This window comes from Gadus chalcogrammus, chromosome 13 (genome assembly GCF_026213295.1).
Source record: "Gadus chalcogrammus isolate NIFS_2021 chromosome 13, NIFS_Gcha_1.0, whole genome shotgun sequence".
Classification (NCBI taxonomy): domain Eukaryota; kingdom Metazoa; phylum Chordata; class Actinopteri; order Gadiformes; family Gadidae; genus Gadus; species Gadus chalcogrammus.
This window is the reverse complement of record NC_079424.1, coordinates 16,832,323-16,848,437: the sequence shown is the minus strand read 5'-3', so window position 1 is coordinate 16,848,437 and position 16,115 is coordinate 16,832,323. Positions and strand designations below refer to the sequence as shown.

The following is a 16,115-nucleotide window of genomic DNA, read 5'->3' as shown; positions in this document are numbered from 1 at the left end:
CTGCGTGCAGGACTTCATGTGCTCCGGCCAGTGGGCCTGCTGGCAGGGGTAGTCGCAGTAGCTGGTGTTCCAGCAGCAGTAGAAGATGGCCTCCTTCCTGCAGTTAGCACACCACTGCTTCTTCTTTGTTTCGTCCACCGCTTGCTGCTTCTCCACCTCCGTCTGCTTCTTCACCTCCGCCACCAGCCTCTCTCTCTCCTGCTCCAGACTCTGCCTCATCTCTGCCATGGTCAGCTCTGCACACGCAGCGCATTGGACTCAGTGTGATGAGCAGCTGATGCCAATATTATGGTTGGATCAATGACAATTGAAGTAACTCTTACCCAGGTTGTGCTTCATTTCGGATAACTCTTGCTGATGAAGCCACTGGAGTTTCTCTATTTCAATTCTTAGCCGCCGTATCTGTCGGAACAAAATAACAGCAACGGTTTGAGAAAACGCCATGTTACTGCAAAGGACATTGTATTGTTCGGCCTATGCGTGCTGATAAAGCAGACAAACCTCTGCTACTGTATTCCCTGAGGTACTTTTGGAAAGGTCATTGTAGATTTCAGTCATTGTTCCTTTGATTGCATCCATTATCTGAAACGATAGATCATAAAATAAATACGTGGTAGTTTAAGTTATGACAACAGATTTCAACATTTTAAATTATTATCTTTATTATCCATTATCAATTAACTTGAATGCGTCTTATGAGTTATGAGTGGTTAAAGTAATTATGTTGTGGTTATAAAACAGGGTTAGGGTTAGGGTTAGGGTTAGGGTTAGGTCATCCTAAGTACCACTACTTACTTTATTGGTATATTTGGCAATATCTGCCGCCACGTCAGCCGAGGCAATAGGGATCTGCACATCTCCAGGCATCGAGGAGGAGGAGCACGCTGTGCTAGACACTGCCGCCATTGCCGCAGAAGCCGTGCTGCTGGTCACCAGGGTAACGGCTGACGAAGGTGAACTGCTTAATGGACTATCTTTCTGTTGAACTGCTAGAATAAAAAATAGTAATAATTATAATAATAGGGAGTGCAAGGTTTCTCAGAGGTCTACATTAGTCATCCATGGGTCATCCAGTGCATTTGGATCAAATAATGTGCAAAATAAAGGACATTTAATATCATTATTAATCATTGTTCATATCCATCCAGGGACAGAGCTGCACGGCGTGTAATTACAAAGTGCAGCGCGTACCTTTGACCGCCTGCCTGGTTTGGTAGCGAGTGCTTTGCGCCGGCTGCGATGGGGTCAGTGGCGGGGCGGCTGCTGCCAGGGCCTGGGTCTGGGCTGGATGTGTCAGGGCCGGGCCGGGCCCCGGGGAGACCTCCTGCGGCTGCGTGGAGTCGGCGGCGGGCTGCTGGTTCAACTGCTGCCGCTGGACCTTCTGCATGTGCCACTTTTGCGAGGAGGTCTGGAACTTGGTCGTGGGGTTCCACACCACGGCCCGCTGCACCACCGGCACCGTCTCTCTGGGCAGCAGGGGCCGCTGCTTCTTCAGCGTGGGCGTGGGCGTGGCCGGGGCGGCGGGCGGGGCAGCCGTCAGGGTGGCGGTGGATAACGGGGCGGCGCTGATGACCACGGGGGAGGTGGCGGGGAGGGGGACCATGGTCACAGGGATGGCGAGCGGTGAAGGCTGGGGGGCCCCGCTGGAGGAGGTGGAGGGAGCAGCGGGGCTTTGGGAAAGGGTGACTGCCACCGGTTGGACTTTGCCTACACGGGGAGAAATATTATATATAATATTATATATAATATATGTATTTCATGGAAGGGCAGCTGAGAACAGCTATTTCTACACTTTTTTTTACAGTTTTCTTTTTATAAATAATCTAAATTGAAATTGCAGCTCTTACCTTCTGCCTTGGCAGGAGTTGACTTAGCCAATGTGTTGTCCTTTCTAGCTCTCTTTTTCTCTTTTCCGGCCTGCTCCTCTCCCAGGTCGATGACCAGCTCCCTCTCAGAGTCCGAGTCCTCTACTGGGACGGACCGCTGCACCGCCTCTTTCAACGGGGGCTTCTCTCGAGGCACAGGGGACGCCGAGGCCACTTTATTCCCGTCTGGGCTCCTTTTATCACTGTCGGTGCCGGCTCTATCTTTCAGTGGGTCATCTGCTGCTGGGGGACTGGAATTATCAGAGGCCGATTTTGATCCCAGTGCGTTTTCAGGACTGCTCTTAGTGTCTTTGTGGGGGGAAGAGGGCTCGGGGACTTTGGGAACAGAAAGCTCCTTCGGGGTTTGGTCGCTGGCCGGAGTGTCTGGAGCGTCCTTTGGCTTCCGCTCCTCATCGCTGGCATCTTCACTGTCGCTGGAGTCGGATTTGTCGGATTCCTCAGAGTCGCTGTGCTCCACCCCCTTATACACATCTTCAGAGATCTCATCTATACCTTTTGGAAAGCAAACGGTTAAAATAAGATGAATATCAAACTGCTTCCAATGCAGCCAATTAATGTTTGCATTTAGTTATTTTATTCCATAGCATCTTCCAAATTATCGCAATTCGATTTAGATAATGCTCTGTATTACTTTCTTCATTGCCGTGCCACTGGGTGGGCTATACTCACCCAGCTGTGCTTTGCAACTTTCAATGGTTTTATCCAAGTTCAGCTGAAAACGGCTCTTTATCTGTCTCTTCGGTGAGGTCAGAACTGAGGTCACTCCCTGCCTCTGCTGGACTGTCTCACTCAACTCCTTCAGGTCCATCTCTGCTTTGCTGCGATCTTTCCAAACAACAACAAAACTAGCATCAAAACCAGCGAATGTAGAGATTAGCAATATGTCTGTGTTGATTTTTTTCTTGAGTAAGGAGTAAATAAGTGTAACTCAGTTAATCACCTAGGTTGAGGTTTAGAATACTTGCTGTGGGGAGAGGTTTCTCCTGCTTTGCAACCACCGGCGGGCCGGTAGCTGGAGAACGGAAAGGTTTGGAGGTGTCTGAGGAAGAGCTTATGGGAGTGGGTTGCGTGCATGCCGAAGATGCTATAAAAAAATCGATACATAATATTCTAAATCATTATGTAAAAGGGGTATCAGCTGGATCCCAAGTTCCTGAACTAGTTCCAACATACACATTAGGAGATACCTGTGCAGTCCATGGACTCCTCCCCAGTGCTATACTGGTGGCTCGGGCCTTTGGTCGGGGGCTTGTCTGCCGACTCCTGCTCCCCGTCGGAACACGTGTGGGCGGAGGAGTTGGTGCTCATGGGGGAGCGCGGCAGGTCACTGACGGAGACCCTCCGGGCCGTTGTGCCTCCAGCCATACCCGGGCCGGACCCTAGGCTCCTGACCAGGGGAACCTTGGGAGACATGGTCATGTCGAAGTTCATCTTGATCTTCTCCTGTTTCTCGGGTTTGACCGAGGTGGACGACGGGTTGGAAGGATCCAGCAGCATCTGGAAGTTGTTGTCGGGGGTGTATGGTGTCCTGAAAGGGGCGTAGTTGAAAACACTGATCTTCTTCCTCATGTTCTCCACGTAGACCTCCATCTCTTGCATGGCACTGTTGAAGATGCTCTTGGTCTTTTTCACAGAAAAGGGAATCTCTTTGGACATGAGGTAGCAATTGTTCAAAGGGACCCACGCCCTAGAGGAAAAGGTTTCAAAGTAAAAGGCCTTGTGTTTAACAGCCCAAAACATACAATTTAAATATGTATAAAGGCAAAAGGCAAAGGCAAACCAAAGCATGAGGATGGTACCTGTCGTGTTGTCCGAAAAAGCGTGCATCCACCTGTCCGTCTTTGTCTCGTAAAGCTTTGGCAGGCCAAAACGGAAATCCTTTCAGTTTAGCCCAGACAAGAGGATGGGGGTTACTCTGCAAACAAAGAATAGGTGAGAGTATGAATAAATAATGAAGCTCAGGTAGTACTTTGAGGAAAACTAAAAAAAGTGTGTGGACTTACACACGGCTCACAGAACCAATTGTCCCTCTTTTGGCATGCTGACAAATAGCACTCAGGACAAACTTCAATCTCGTTCATCTGCAAGTAAATAATGAAAGGATTCACTCAGTATTAAGATGGCATCTTCAGTCCCATTATTCACCTGATTATATATATATATATAAATGCTTACTTCGTGTTCACAGATTTTGACTATTACTTTAGCCGTTGCTGTGAGTTTGTGATTGCCTAGAGAATGGAGATAGATCGTGTTAATCAAAAAGAATAATGAAATCATCAACAAAAAAGCAAAAAAAAGTATCTTACCTCCATTGTATATTATGCAGTTGTGTAAAATCCATTTGGCATCTGCCAAGAAGGCCTCTGTACATCCATACATCTTCTTTTTTATGTTCTTAAGTACAAAGAAGAAGAAAAGGCCTGATTGGAAATGTATTTGTGGGTCAATAAATATAGTATCTTTTAAAACCGCTAGAAGCATAAGACTCGTGTTTTACCTTCTCTAGTGTGCAAAGATCCATCGCGTGAAAAATATACTCAGCATAATCTGGGTGCTGTTCCAGAGAGACAGGTTTCTGGAAGGGTTCGGTCTGTAGCCGGCAGTAGAAAGCGAAAACAACTATGATGTTTAACCTCAACAGGAGACAACAGCCTTAAACTTAAACCAGTAACAGCTAACCACATAAACATACTACCATCATGCAGCTCTAGGAAAAGCTGCTTGGAGCAGAAGAGAGAGACAGAGTGACAGAGAAAAAGAGAGACAGACAGAGAGAGAGAGGAATAGAGAGAGACAAGCAGAGGCAGGAATAAGGATGGGGTCTTGTTAGTGGTGTGATGGATTACCCAATTAAAAGTCTTTCTCTGCGTGGAAGCTGCATGGGGGGGGTGAGATGACAAGCGGGGGTGGTCCTGAAAGAGAGTGAGAGGGGCAGCTGTATACCACCACCAACCAACACCTTGTCTGTTGCATCGCAGCTTATAGCGACGTGTTTACAGGGAGGCCATAGTGGTGGTTGGTTAAGTGGTGTTATCAAAGGTTTATTATAGCCTACATGCAAATCAATGTTCCAATATAACATGCACAAAAGAAATACAGGACAGCAAAACCCAAAAACTAAAAACACATGACACCCTTGGATGTGTGTTTGCGAAAGCGTACTCAGAATCGCTTGTCCACATGACAAGCCACAGACCATTAATGCGGTAACTTTCGATGGACAATCGGGACAGCAAAAATTAAATACAAAGCGCGAGTAGCCTGAGAGTGTCGGCTCAACCCATGGCTGTCCGTCTCCCCAGGGGAGCTGAGGAGGGTACTTACACCTGGCTGCTTCATCTTCTGCAGGGCAAACTTTAGCAGGAACGATAGCTGGTCTATGGTGAGCATCGTCATGGCTTTGCTCTGGGTCTCTATACACTCTGCAACTGTTATTTTCTGGAACACAGAAAAATGAAGACGAAAGGGTTAGAAGAAGAAGAAAGTTACAAACTCTCACTTAAGAAGCAGTTTTCGATTCAGTAATTGCTTGACTATCATTACAATTGTTAGCTGTGTTCAGTGCCCCTCGAGACCACAGTGTTTCGATCCATTTGAGGAACTATCCATAAGCTGTATTCACACATTAAAAGCACCAATTATCCCAAAATACATTTCAGCTTCATCAAATGAACCTCAGGATGAGACAATAGGGCATTCCTAAACGGGGTTGAGCGGTTATCTATTCCCCCATGGCGAGTAGTACCTCACACTCGGGACAGAACCAGTCTCCCTCGGGCTCGGCGGGCAGTTTGAGGCACTTGGCGTGGTACACCCGGGGGCAGAGCTCGCAGCAGAGCACCTGGCCCTCGCGGTGGCACAGCCAGCAGTAGAAGTCGTTCCTGCCGTCCTGCGGGGCCGTGTCCACGGGGTCCGTGTTGAGCGCCGGCTGCTTGGCGTAATAGAAGGGGCCGTGTCTCAGCTCTGACTGGAGAGGTGGGGGAGCACAAGAGAGACGAGGCAGAGGGTTTGGGAGGGTCCGCGGCCAGCGTCCGGGACATTCACAGAAACGGTTGTTATAACACAAAAAAAACAACGATTTGTTAACCCGCACATGAGACAGCTAAGGACGGGCATAACGACTGCTCGCTCTTACTCTGATATCTGTATAAGTTCCTCAACAGATAAATGTGATTTTAATTATTCTTTATAAAAGTGCAAATCATAGGAGAATCCATTAACTGTCACTATGCGTATCCTTGTATTGTTAGTTAGTCGATACATTGCCATTTACAGTTTAGCATCGAGACCCCTGACCACGATGGCATATAAAGTACTGAAAGAGTGTTGGGCAGAGGCGCTACCTGGTCTTTGTTCCCGCCCAACGGCCCGGGTTTCCTCTTCTTCTTGGAGGGACTCGGGGTCGTCTCCGCCGACGAGTGGCCATTGGACGACTGGGAGGGGCTTGGCACCTTGCGTTTCTGGGCAACCCGCTCCAGCCCAGACCCCACGTCTGAAACTGCTGACAGTGGGCAAAAGGTTGTATCAATGTGGAAGCCAGATGATGGATGACAGTAATCATAATTCACGTGAATAATGCGTGACTCGTCGTCAGACCAATACCCCGAGCCCAACAGCTTCTTTGTGTGTGTGTGTGTACTGATGGTGTATGTAGATGGTTGTGAGCAGTAACCATGGCAACAGAGGCGATATATATGGGTATATATATAGGCAAAGCAAAATGCTAAAAAACAAGCAGCTGTGAAAGCCGGAACCTCCATCTTTCTTCTGCTGCAGGCACACACACAAGCACACACAAAACACAACATGTAGTCCATGCTGCCATGAAGCCAGAACCAAAGCACACTGTCGCTCGACATGATCACGGCAGCGTCTCCCCCATGTCGTCATGTTCAAAAATAGCCCCACTGTGCACTCTAAAAGCAGTCCTACGTACATGGTGTCCTCTTACCTTTGGATCGTGTTGAGATCTCCATTCCCTCTACAGTGTCTGTCTCATTCTTCCCCTCCTCCTCCTCCTCAGACACACTAGCACAAAAGAGGAAGAGAGAGGAGAGAGGAGAGAGGCATCGTCAAACCTCCATCCGCCACTAGGACTTACTATATAGAGCTTTATAGAGCAACACTATCATTATTATTAGAATTATTGTTATTAAAAACAATTACAATGATAATACAATCTAAATACAGTGATTATAGTTATTGTGGTTATTATAAAATATAATAAACACTATATATGTTATGTAAGAAAATAAGAAATTAATACAAACATATATATTTGTTCAGAAGGCGAGGGCTAAGGTCAAAGGTCAGAAGCCAAGGAGGCAGAAACCCCCAACATCTACTAAATCAGTTGGTCTGACTGCTACCACTCTTCAACCAAAGATGGATAATACATCCATAATTTTGTCTGTTAAACCTCTGTGTTTACATTTAGCTTTATCATTTTGTAGAAAGCTACAAATAAACACCCATTAAGATCTAATCACCAAAAGCATTTTGATAGCTAGTCATTCAATGTATACAACCACATAATCAGTGTATTGGAAAATACATATCCATCTTTGACCATGTTCCACAAACGCATTTGTCCTGCCAATGTAACAGGTGACACATATGATACACCATTTCACCGCGTGTGGCCGATTAAAGGCAAAAAACCAAAACAACATCCATAGGAGAACAACAGACTCCTCATAGTCATGTGATCAAGCTGCGGTCATATCTTGTATTCTATTACACATTCAGAGCCCGGATCGCCACAATGTGCCATTCCAGGAAATGTTTACCGAAACCTTCCACACAAATATTGCCCTGCATCAGCTCAACATGAATCGCCTAGGTTTCCAGGTGCCCTAGTGTCAATCCTGTTACTGTCGAAGCCCCTTTCCCTGACTCCCGCTGCTCCTTCCTCTCTCCACATGTGGCTTTGGAATTGAGGGGAGTCAAGATAGCCCCCCTAGGTTTGAATGTGCAGATTGAGAATGTCATGCATGCACATTAACCTAGGAAAAAAACACAAAGAGCAGCGGATTCGAAACTGCACTGCCTTTACTCTGTTTGTTTGTCTGCCTTTCGTCCCCCTCCTCCTCCTCCTCTCATCCCTCCATCACTGAGGAGAGAAAATGATAGGTGTGTGGAAGATTAGCTCTGCGGAGACAAACAGGGAGAACAGGGAACTGTTTTTACGGCCTCCTCTCCACCCATAGACCTGTCTGTCCTGTGTGTGCCAAAACATCTTCCTCAGCAACATCCTCATGTGATTAACACCAGGGTAATAGAATAAGGCAAAATGACAACAACATAAACAGAGTCCCTTCCCCAGGGAAGAAAAAACATTCAAAGACACACTTAATGAATCATAGGCAAATAAAATTTCGATCTCCACACCCACAAGTGACATCAGCATCCATAGTTAAATGTAGGAAATAACAGCCTACCTTTTAAATCTTTACTCACACACAGATTCTTCCGCCTGTGTCATTAGTCTCTCTTATTGTTACTAGCAGTATTATTAGCGGTTATGATTATTCAGGCCGTTGAAGAATGAGGCAAACGTTAGGTCCTGGTTTCCCAGAGGGGCCTTCTCTCCTTGCTGCTCTCTGCTGCGATTGTCAATCTTTAACCTCAGCTCTGAGATGCCGATTGGTTTGAGCACCACACGGAGGTACCTGATTGGGCGACGGGCTCAGTGTGCCACACAGGCTCTCTGCTCCCCACTCTCTCCTCAGCCACAATGCTGCAATGCAGAGAGCACTGCTCCTCAGTCAACGCTAAAACAACCCTGAAATATCCAAGTCCCTCGCTGCCCTACAACCCATATGGACCACAGTGGCTGCTGGGTCTTTTATCAAATATGGAGGATCCTGTTCCACAGCCTTGACACAGTGCATATCGGATTCCCTCGCTGGCTGTGCTCTAAGACAGTGTGGGTGGCTGTGTGCGAATGTGTGTGTGTATGTGAGGCGTCCATTTTGAAGACACTCTTTCTCTCCGTCTCCCTTTCTCTCTCCCTCTCGCTCTCTCTCTCTGCCTGCTGTGCACACTACAGGCAGTAGAAGCGTGCGCTTCAGTAGACTGCTGTAGGCAGCCCATACACCAAAGGACCAGCCTGATGAAAAGCAGTGATGGCCTTAACAATGAGACAGAAGGGAAAATGTCAGAGGCCCTTACTAGTCCAAAACACACAGGCTGCCAACGATCCTTTCCCAGTGCCTTCCAAATGCCCTCATGAGCTAGATGTATCTACTGGAGATTGTTACATCAAACAACATCTTAAATACGACTAACACAAACTCTGTAAAGTGTCATTTTGTGTATCAAATTCATTGTTTCATGGATAACAATTATTTCAGACTGATTCACACAATGTCAGGATATATAGTCAGGTGTACCCATTTGCTAATACAAACAAAATATATCTTGTAATTGGCAGAAAGATCACAAAGTCAATGTCCAAACTGAAGATACCTCTTCTGTAAACACAACTCTTATTTAAACAAGAAGGCTGTCCTTCTGTTCAGACAGAAGGACAGCCAAGGGCCATGGTGGTCACCAGGAAACGTGGGGCAGGCTGGTTCATCGTTGAATAATTTAACCATGAGGACCAGCTATAATAAGGACTCTGTGACAGACGAACGTTGATCTAAGTGGCCCGACGTAAGTCCTCACGCCGGCGGGGAATGGAAGGATTAGAGGCATTACCAAAACTCCCCATTCACAAAAAAGCCCCCGGCTCTGAAAAGGTTGAAATAAATGCAGGATGTTGTCGGACCGCGGTGAGACAAAATTCAATGGCAGCTGTTATATCCAGGCCAGCAGTCCCCTGATCTAGGCTAAGATAGTTTATATGTCAACAGGCGATGGCCCAATCAGGATCCACAAAAAAGACATGGGGCAGGGATTCATGACAATGTCGACTTCCTGGACGGGTTGGTCGATATGTCAAGGTCAATGTGTCACGTGTTCAGCCTCACCTAGTCCAAGGTCCCAGCTAGTGTTCCTTCTACTGTGGGGGAGAAAGCCTGTACTCCATTTCCTTCATTTTCCTTATCGTTCTCCACTCTCTCGCATACCATTACCCAGAATTCTTCAAGCATGAGGGACAAAAAGGGGAAGCTTGCTCAAATGGCTACTGCACACAGAACTGCCATCGAGGACACCATTGGGCCCATTCAACTTCTCTATAACCCCGGAATCAATAGACTGGATTAGAACACAAGCACCCTCCATTGACTTTAGGGATCAGTCGTCTCTGGAGTTCCCAGGACTATGCCTTCCCAATACGGGTCTCATGGTTTTCTTTAGGTAGTCAAAAAGGGATGTGACAGTGAGAACTGTGATGCAGAAAAACATGGAGGGGAAAAAAAAGGGCAAGCCTCTCCCCAAAAGAAGCCACACATCTGACCGCCTATCTATGCTCCAGCCCAGTTCTTGCTGTGTTGTCAGTTTACCATAAGTTAATAGCAGCGCTGCTTCCCTCCCCAAATATCAGCTCCCCACTCTCTCCTCCTGCTGCTGAAGAACTCCTCAGCAAAGCCTGCCATTTTGAGAGGCCAGGTCAGGCAGCCTGGATCTCTTGCTTCTCAAGCCACAATCCTATCCACAAGTCCCCCAGAGGAAACTGTCTTCCTCAGGTCAATAATTGTCATCCATTAAATCTCCTCCTCTGTGTCCGGGAAGTCATCTTGTCTCATGACTGCTGTGCTCTGTTCTCCTTCCGGGCTGCACTCTGTGTGTGAGGTGCCAGGCAGACAGCCTCCCTCTCCCCTGTATGTCAAGACGAACCTGCATGACTCAGGGACATGAATCTCATACACTGGCTGGTGCCACATCAACAGAGTAGTAGAATAAGGAAAATCATGCTTACCTCTGTGGATGCATGGCTAACAAACTCTGTGTGATATATCAATGCTTATTTAAACATGGAGGACAGCCTTGTCAGCCCTCACCCTGCTCAGAGCACAGCCTCGGCTCTCAGAGCTGTCTGATCTACTGCACTCATAAAAGGCCTGCCAGGAGTGGCCACTGTTGCAAAGGGAAATGTAAGGGGGCAGCTGATTGGCCACTGCACTTCCTGGCTGCCTCGCTATTGTTTAGCACGTCGGCAGTCTGAAGCGCTGTGAGAGGCACGAGAGGATCAGGGCCTGAATCAAAAGAGCAATAAAAGCACACAGCGAGCACACAAATTAACTTGCTGCTAAGAACAAATCCCACAGCTGTTATTAATTCTTTAACTGGTATGTTATGTAACCCATCTTTTCTTCAAGGACAAGTATAACATGTGTGTATATGGACAGGGCTGAGGCCTACACGCTCATAGAAACCTTTGTCTCACTAGATCACACCCAAATGTTAAACTGTCCCTGACAGGAAGTAAGAAAAACCTGTTATACAAATACAGGCCCAGGGCAAGTAGGCTCCAAGAGGCTGTATTTACTTAGAGCCAGGGAGAAGCCTAAATAGTTAACATGCCAGGATCATATTTTAGGTTATGGACAATAAATTAAACCTATAATCTTCTAATTTCGCAATCTATCTGACTTCATATTTTGCACTGAATTAATAACCTACAGATTCTGGTCTCATTTCCTAAATTGTATAATCCTATGATTTATCTGGAAGTTATTACCTATAGATCTGAAGAAAAATGGTTGCTCATGTAATGTTTGGTTTTTTGGTTTTATTGATTTCCACTCTGAAGGCTGAAGAAGCCTAAACGGAATGTTTAGTAGCCAATTCCTTTTACCCTATTGTACGCAACATCATTGAATACAAGTTAAAGTCTGATGCTTGTCTATCTCTTTGACTTTGTTATATCTACATATAGGTACTAGACCAGGACACTGCAGGAATGTAGTCTTGAATTAACTGAACAAATAATTCAGGAATCAAATAAATATTGTATTAGTTGATTAAATTAGGTGCACTGTCCTGTGGGGTGAGCGATCTAGAAACATTAACATTAACCTACTTATATTAGTGCCTATAGGCTTCAGTAAAGAAGCGACCCCTTGTGCCATAATATTAGTGGTGCAGTTGACTTCAACAGGGACTAAAGCAAAGAGGGGGGTATAATTAATTACGGCTCTATAACGAACGCATTATAAAACAGTCTGTTTTATAATGCTTTTTTTTTATCTATCAGAAAAGTATAGGACTGTTTAATTCCAGTGTAGTTGATATTGATAATAAGGTGCAGTAATAAATTCCTGGGTATATCATTTATAAGGGGCCCATTTTTTGGAGAGAGGCTACATAGATTTGCCCTTAGTAAGGTAATAGTTAAGACTACCCAGTTTGACTCATTCTAAAATTGCACGGCGAGAGAACGAGTCGGCCCTTGCATTTAAAGTTTGCCTCAGTTAGACATGACGCAATTTGCAGAAAACAAATTGCTTTTACACAATTGACTAGTATTGTCCTTCGGTCACCATAGATGTGTGCAACATGAGACAACATACCGAAGACAGCCCCGCCATGTAAATTCAGGAATCATGCTGTAGATGGCAATGTCGGGCTTGTTTGCGTTTTGCCTACAAATTACCATAAAATGTGGACTGCCTGCCATGTGATCTTTTTTTTTCATTGCAGAACGTGTCAGCCGAAGCTCAAGAGCAAATAGTAGGCCTACCATGAGAGGCCTGCGCACAAATAAACTCGTAAACGACGCCAATGTCTCAATCTTTACACGTTAAAATATTTATTTTCATGGGATCTATTGACGTTTTTGGAAAGTGTATTTATTGCACCATATGTTAGAAATGTGTAACAAATACGTTGAGCCAGCATCATAGCATCCTAGAAACTTACTTTGTGTTCTGTATTCTATCATCCGATCTTGTATCTGTAAGTGGGTTCACTAACGTGAGCCATTTTCTGTTTTAATTATCCCGGTTTTCTCTTGGCGGTTGTGTGCAGTTTTGCGTCATCTTGGTCGTGTCGCGGGGGAAGGGACGCTGTTTGGAGCAATGGGAGGCATGCTGTTAGTTGTTTGCAGGTAAACCCATCTGAATACATTAATGATTATAGGGCTATCTCCTGTCCTTTCAAACTGTTATCTCCTTTCAACGTGGAGAGGCTAAGTGGGGATGGGGGTGGGATAAGTGTCTCACTGACAGGGAGGGGGAGGTCAGTCCTCTGTGTTTTGTGGGGGAAGGGGCACAAACAGAGGGCTATGGGCCCCGCTTAGGTCTCTGTGGAATGTAATTGAGGCTCTCTCTCTCTCTCTCTCTCTCTCTCTCTCTCTCTCTCTCTCTCTCTCTCTCTCTCTCTCTCTCTCTCTCTCTCTCTCTCTCTCTCTCTCTCTCTCTCTCTCTCTCTCTCTCTCTCCCCACACTCACTCACAAAAAATCATACAAATCGCATGCAGTAAAAAGGGCACCGTGTGTGGTGTAGAGTCGAAGGATAATAGTTGGACCACAACCCATAAAATATCCAGCAAACAGCACAGTGTACACAATAATCTGTATCGTATTTGCATGTTATAAGTAGGCCATTGGTAACATGTCATGGACTACTAATCTAAATAATTATAGCCTATAATTTGCCAATGGCAAACTCAAACAGTCAAGTCAACATTGTGGGAATTGTATGGCAGAGGCAATGAACTTCACTAATCTCTTCTCACTTTGTTGAGACTTTTATTCCAAAAAGTAAGGGATAACTTTTTCACGGTAAGCTTACAAAAAGTTTGTTTTTCAATGGAAGCCTCCCTTTTCATTTTATAGACCTTAAAAAGGTGATTGTTTATGGAAATATGTGCAGAAAGGAAAGCGCAAGTGAGGGTCTAATTATCACTGCCTCCTACCCGCCCCAACTCGTCCCGTCCCCTCCCATCCCCCTCCCCCTCCCGACGTTGGCCCTCCCCAGCAGTTGAAATTCTACACGAGTGTGTCTTACATATCACCATGGAGACAGTTTCTTCCATCTTCCATAGCTGTTATAGAGAGGCCATAGAGCTAGTCGTGCAATTAGTTTGCCATTGCAAATACTTTATACCTAGTTTCATACATTGAATATTGCACCCAAAATAAAATGTGTCCTTGAATACACATATGTTGTTACACACTTGTGTTGGAGTAGACGCATGCATTTTAATAGCTGACATAATTGATGGATACTGCTGCAATAAATAACCAAGTCACTTAACTTTGGACTAGGCCAATGTGACGCAAATGCGTAAGAGTAAGTTGGTATAGTTAGCCTATTATGCAGAACATGGAAAACATGCTTTGATATGCCTAATTAGGTCTTTAAAAACTAAGTCCACAGCACAATTCCTCACGAGGTCATTCATATAGCATAGCCTGTACCTATTATGATGGTCCCTATTAAAATGTTATCCAGCTTTCACAAATTAGCATTATCCTTCTTATATTACTTACTTTTTGTGATGTGAATGGTCGCATAGAGAGCGCCTATAAATAAACTGATGCGTTAAGAACCCCCCTCCCACCAATAATATCCTTGACTGCTGCTCCTCTCCCCTACGGGTATTTCTGTTTGTGTAGTTTAGTCTCAGAATGAGACGTTCCTCTTAACATGGGGCCGGGGAAAGAGGAACTACGATACCCAGAAGGCGTCTCGCTTCTCCACAAGCTGGCTTCTTGCGCTTTGGGAGTGTTTTCCATTTAAACAAACAGTCCTGCTGAAGATGGCGGAGAGTTCATAGACGCGAAAAAGAGAGACTGGTCTACTCAATGAAATCACAGAGGCCGGTGAGTTTCCAATAATTTAAGCCATTAAGGTGTCTCTATAATACCGAGAAACCGAGCAATTTGACCGCTACATGATTTACTCTTAGCCCCTTAGCGAAGCAGTTTGCAGCGTTAGTCCTTTGCTAAGCAGTCTGGGTTTTACCGTGATACAACGAGCAGTCGCACCGTCTCTCTGTTGTGGTGTGTTCGCTGTGTTCTCAACTCTTACCAGAGGTTTCTGCTCATTCCGCTTACCTGTCTCCCGGTTTAGTTTTGGGTTGTTTCGGTATCATTGTTTTTAAGATACAAAGTTTACGAAAGGATAATAAGAGCATCATAGCGTGGATTCAGCGCTGGAGATGAATGTACGTCGATACTAGTGTGAACTCCTTTGTATGTAAACAGGTAGAATACGGTAATCTTTGTAACCAATCGAAGATATCCTCGTTTATTTCGCTGAATAACTTCTCTTACTTTTACGGCTCGACCTTTGTAACACTGTAGCTGTGAATGCACTCTCGGTTTGTCGAGGATTACTCTCGCAGGACACGATAGGCTCAACGTTGTTCTTCGGATGGTCAAGTTTTCAGTACACAATGTGTATAACATTACGGCTCATTTTCGTTACTTTGCCACGGGGGGTTGATTGTGTTTGATCAAAACATATGGGACCCTATATCATAGTGTTTTATATTTATGTTGGACATCGGTATTTGTTAAGATGTTGTGCCTGAGGTGTACCATGTTACATGCCTGTTGTAACGTGACATGTTACATGATGTCTAAATGCCTATCGAGAGAGACTGGGATACTGTTAAAAATCGACGTGTTTAACAGTAGATTTGAAGCTTGCCAGTTAATTTAGCAGCACCGCTGTCCGGGTCATACTATACCTGCTGCTTTCATGGTTAAGAAGTATTCGAGTTTGCTCCACTACACCTTTCCCAGCAGCACGGGGATTCCTCCGCAGCTTGCTCATGGGCAGTCATAATGACGGTGGTTAGTCATGGCAGAAACCAATGTTGATGTCTAGGTGTGCTGTATCTCGCTTTGCCCCAGTGCATCATTGCCAATCCACCGGGTACCCCTTCGTGGTGATGTCTGAAACATGAAAACACAAATCGTCCATGCCGAATGAGGAAAAAAAATTTACAGGTTTATTATGAACTTGGCTTTTGTGATCCTCCTGTCAACTGTTATTGGGGAAGTTAGATTGCATCAAGCGGGAGCGATTGTCCCTTCACCACACATTCCTCAACTGGGTAAAGATGTCTGTATGTGAGTAGGTTATATCGGAATGCCATTAGGCAATCCCACGGATGCAGTATTTTTGTAGGTGGTGAGATGACCACTGTGGGAACCTATGTGCGAAGAACGCTTTCTGCTCATATTTGTGGCAAATGGTGCCCCCTGTCCCTTTATCTCTCTCTTTCTTTCTCCCTCACACGGCGCGTCAGGCTGCATTAACAATGAATCAATCTTTGGGGGTATTCTTTGACGGCAGATGGGGTGAAGAAGTGACTTGGGT

The 16,115-nt window shown here is 45.5% G+C and overlaps 2 protein-coding genes across 4 annotated transcripts in view; one reads left to right on the top strand and one right to left on the bottom strand.

Annotated features, from left to right (window-relative positions):
- Positions 1 to 4,819: 4,819 nt before the first annotated feature.
- LOC130401895 (MYND-type zinc finger-containing chromatin reader ZMYND8-like) lies at positions 4,820 to 15,150 on the bottom strand. The gene is made up of 7 exons (XM_056605916.1): positions 14,276 to 15,150; positions 12,702 to 12,847; positions 10,759 to 11,035; positions 6,841 to 6,917; positions 6,233 to 6,390; positions 5,635 to 5,856; positions 4,820 to 5,327 (listed from the first exon to the last, which is right to left on the bottom strand). The coding sequence occupies exons 3-7, from the start codon at positions 10,770 to 10,772 to the stop codon at positions 5,088 to 5,090; spliced, it is 711 nt and encodes a 236-aa protein (XP_056461891.1). The 5' UTR covers positions 10,773 to 11,035; positions 12,702 to 12,847; positions 14,276 to 15,150; the 3' UTR covers positions 4,820 to 5,087.
- The window catches only part of ncoa3 (nuclear receptor coactivator 3), a 27,693-nt gene continuing 26,022 nt past the window's right edge, over positions 14,445 to 16,115 (top strand). For 2 of the 3 annotated variants that reach the window (XM_056605911.1, XM_056605910.1), the window contains exon 1: positions 14,445 to 14,608. The gene's annotated coding sequence lies outside the window, so the exon portion shown is untranslated. The remainder of the gene's footprint in view (positions 14,609 to 16,115) is intronic. The other variant, XM_056605909.1, reaches the window with a different exon arrangement.

Excerpts from the sequence above, each read along its gene's own strand:
- LOC130401895 (XM_056605916.1), bottom strand. Across the intron at positions 6,391-6,840 it reads GATCTCAACACGATCCAAAG|CAGTTTCAGACGTGGGGTCT; the intron begins GTAAGAGGACAC and ends GCCCACTGTCAG. Across the intron at positions 5,857-6,232 it reads TGGGCGGGAACAAAGACCAG|TCAGAGCTGAGACACGGCCC; the intron begins GTAGCGCCTCTG and ends CCACCTCTCCAG.